Source organism: Helobdella robusta (genome assembly GCF_000326865.2).
Source record: "Helobdella robusta unplaced genomic scaffold HELROscaffold_10, whole genome shotgun sequence".
NCBI lineage: Eukaryota > Metazoa > Annelida > Clitellata > Rhynchobdellida > Glossiphoniidae > Helobdella > Helobdella robusta.
The window spans coordinates 4,380,926-4,384,960 of NW_008703571.1; the positions used below are offsets into that span (position 1 = coordinate 4,380,926).

Below are 4,035 nucleotides of genomic sequence, written 5' to 3' on the forward strand. Positions count from 1 at the left end.
TCGTTTTGATAATATGATCTCAACAATACCGCCTCGTTGAATGTCTTATAAAGAAGTTAATTAATGCAAAATGGGCAAACAATTTCAATGAAATTTGCATATATACATATATATATATATACAATATATATATATATATATTTAACGATATTTGCATCAAAGAAAATCTCGTTCCAATATAAATATATATATATATATATATATATATATATATATATATATATATTTACAATATTCTATAAATTATAGAATATTGTAAAAATTATGGTCTATTACCAACATATATATATATATATATAAATTATGGTCTATTACCAACATTTACTCGAAGATCTGCGACCAACCGACGCAATCTAACAATCGAACAAGATCGCGAGCTGCGACAGCTCCATCTCTCTTGAGAATTAGAAGTTAAAAGGAAGGTAGTTCTAGATTTGTAAAACGAACTACAGACATATTAACGCCAAACATTCGGTAGAATTTATAGAATATTGTAAAAAAATATATATATATAAACTACGAATATACTATATAGTAGTTTATAATTGATATAGTTTTACACTTTTTGACTTTGTTAAATATAACACATTTACGTGTTTTCATTGTCGATAATTCCTCTGTTTTTAAATTTATTAGTAGGAAGAATTCCAATTGCTCCTTTTAATATTTGTTATTGGATGTCTTTGTTCTATGAATATTGATTCAGCTTGTCGTAAATTATAATGATTGTCATTGTAATGTAAGATTTCAACATTGGGGTCCAAAATTTGTCTAGTAATTTTAGATTTGTGTTTCTCTTTCATGTGATTCTTTATAGTGCCAGTTTTTACGTATATCGTGAGTCTTCTCGATAACTTGGTCGTCGTCATACCAATATATTTAGAATTATAATGCCCACACTCACCAATATTACGTTTGAACAAATATATTAGATGGCTATGATCCATTATCGATTCTGGTTTACTAGTGTAGTTGTTTTTCATCACAAAAAATTACGTTCTTTGGTTGGAGTAGTATATTCGTAGTGTAATACTATCGCTTTCGTTGGTTGCTTGGACGTTATTTTTTTAAATTTTTCGTTCTGTCATGTATAAAATAAACAAAAATTTTTGTTTCGAACTCAAGAAACGTGTGAATGATTTCCGATCAACCACTAGAGAAATCAAAATTTAAACAGGACTTGTACTGGCCGACGAATTTATGAATTTGATGACAGATCAACTATCCTCACCTATATCATTTTTTCAATAGCTATAAACTTAAACGCACAATTCTAATAGTCTTAATCCAATATGTATATATATATATATATATATATATATATATATATATATATATACACTACATTTATTTTTTCGTTGTTAACATTTAAGTTAATATTTATTTTCAGATTAACAAACAAGACAAACCTATCAACTTTCCCAACTACTTTCAGGTCATACAAATCAAAATTACAAAAACTGAATATTTTTTAGTTGCCATTTGATTTTTTGACGTAAATATTCTCTATAGACTGTAAAAGGCTGTAACAATAACTTGTTGCAATATATTGCAAATATTTCTTCATTAAATAATTAAAAAGTTTACGATGCACGTAAGTCACTTGAACATGGATTCGAAAGAAAAGGAGACAGTTGTGAGAGAGCAGGCGATGGGCGGCATATCTCTCTTTCAGAAGTACATCGGCATCATAATGAACTACTTCAACAAATACTTGTGTTTGAGTTAGTGCATATAATTTCTGCTCTGTCTGTTCACCTATTGTAAAGTGTTGTCCGTTTAAATTTGTTTTTCGTGAGTTTTTCATTAACTTCATGTTTCCATTTAACGTTGATATCTGAATTTGGTTAAATGTCTTAAGCCATGAAATTTTGTTATAAGAATTAAACTTTAAATTAAATATTGAACCATCAATATATTCTATTTGGTACTGATTCGTCATTCTTAAGTTTCATAGACTCCATGGGCAAATTATAATCAACGTACAAACTTCACGCATTTTCATTTTATGTTGATTTCAGTAAAATCTGCAAATGGAAAATACCAGTTTTAAACTTTTATGAAAAAACCGTAAAAATTTTGATAAATTTATTAAAATAATAATATAAACGTGAGTGCATGTATATATACTCAATGTATATAATGTGCTTTTAATTTAGAGTTTTCAATAGGGGTAAAACGTTGTTTGATAAAATGCTCAGTGATTTTCCTTCCTATTGAAAAAATAGTTGAGTTAGTTTTATATAAATTCAAAACAAGTCTAGAAATTATATATTAATGGTTTCAATTATGGCAAAATTCATTATTCATGAAGTTTCTTAGATTCTTACCTGTTCAGTCCAATATTATCAAGAAAGCTTCATTACTTAAAAACGGACTCCATAATAAAAGAGCTATCTGGCTCTGCTGGTTGTAAATAAAACGCAAAAGGTATTTGGTGGGTTGTCTCTAACAAAATTACGATAGTCGTTATTGTCCTACATGTGAGTAACATCCAGCATTCGACTATCTGCTGGGTACATTCCAACATGCCCTACACATCAGTCATTTATTCATGTAGCATTTTTCCAAAAGTAATTCCATTAAAGACAACAGTTTTTTAGATTAATTTTTAAAAATTAAAAGGTATTCAAACGTTTAACTGTGCATAACCACGCTCCATTCACTGGCTCTTTGTTAAAATTTTTGGTGTAGTTCTAGTAATTTTTCATATTTTTGCGGTCCATACATTTTTTTACACATATTTTCAACATGATCACGAACGTGTCCGGTGAAATGAACGAAAATTTATAATATTCAAAGTATCCAATAATGAACAAATGCATCCTTTGTTTTCCAATAGTTATATATATCTCCTTCATTATTTTGCATTAATTCTAGTCCAATACAGTTGCAATTTATCACAAACATCAAAAGCCCACGCTTCTATATTGCTAATGAAAAAGAAGCGACCACTATACAGTATACACAAGTGTGTGTGTGTGCGTTTGTTTGTGTGTGCGTGTGTGTTTGTGTGTGCGTGTGTGTTTTGGTGTATGTGTTTGGCTGGCTATTAATTTCCATTCTGTTTATGATTTTATGCGTGTTTTATTACTGTTACTGTATCTAAAGACCTTTTATTTAAAGTAATAAAAACAAATTGCAGAGTAGAACTGCGTGAATGTTAACGAGATATTTTTAATTTTTAATAACATTTCATGGAATGCAATGCATTTTATTTTTTAATTTTTGCCTCATTATTTCGTTTAGAACTTTTGTAAACATTTTTTTATTATATTTTGCTGCAAATGTCTTTAAATATTTTTTCTAAATAGATAACTTGAATAAATTTTTTTTTGGGATTTCTGGGCAAAATTGTACCTATACAATAACAAAATATGATTAATAATATTTTGCAAGACCAAACAGAATGCAACCAACCGAGTTGCAACACTGCGAACTGTCTGAAGAAGGAAGAGCAGGCAGTCAGCGATGATGGAAGCAACGACGATCTTGACCTCCCCCCTGCTGGCGTGGCTCACCACGTCAAAGCCAACCTCAAGTTTTGGGAAGATTATACGGCCGATCAAATCAAAGCTCTGCTGAACTTTTTGTTTAGAGAGTGCACAGACGAGGAAGATTATGAATTTCCGTGCTATCACGATTCCACGTGCTATGCATACGTGCTCCATGACAATCTCACCCAACTGGTTTGCAAGTGAGTAGCATCTTTTTTTGTTAAGCATTTTAGCATGATGGACAATTAATTACTCTCAAACGACCAAATGTCTGAGCTGCATTTTCGACCGCAAAAAAATAATTCAGCATTGTTTTTAATATAATGAATAAAAATTTCATTTGTTAAAAATCGTTTTGCCGTTTGCTATTTTTTGTTGATTTTTCGAATAATGCTCTTTGTATTGCTTACCAATATTTTTCGTTCTAACACTAAGTTTCTTCTCATGTAATCGTTTCTCCGCTGCCAGAGTGGCAGATTGTGGTTGTGGAGAAGTGTTAGAATTCTTTTCAAACTAAAGTATTATGAGGAAAAGTAGA

The 4,035-nt window shown here is 30.0% G+C and overlaps 1 protein-coding gene across 1 annotated transcript; it reads left to right on the plus strand.

The window, feature by feature from the left end:
• Positions 1–1,588: 1,588 nt before the first annotated feature.
• On the plus strand, positions 1,589–3,701 carry HELRODRAFT_166945 (hypothetical protein; the record flags this gene model as incomplete). Its single annotated transcript, XM_009012108.1, has 2 exons — positions 1,589–1,724; positions 3,409–3,701. The coding sequence occupies 2 exons, from the start codon at positions 1,589–1,591 to the stop codon at positions 3,699–3,701; spliced, it is 429 nt and encodes a 142-aa protein (XP_009010356.1).
• Positions 3,702–4,035: the final 334 nt, after the last annotated feature.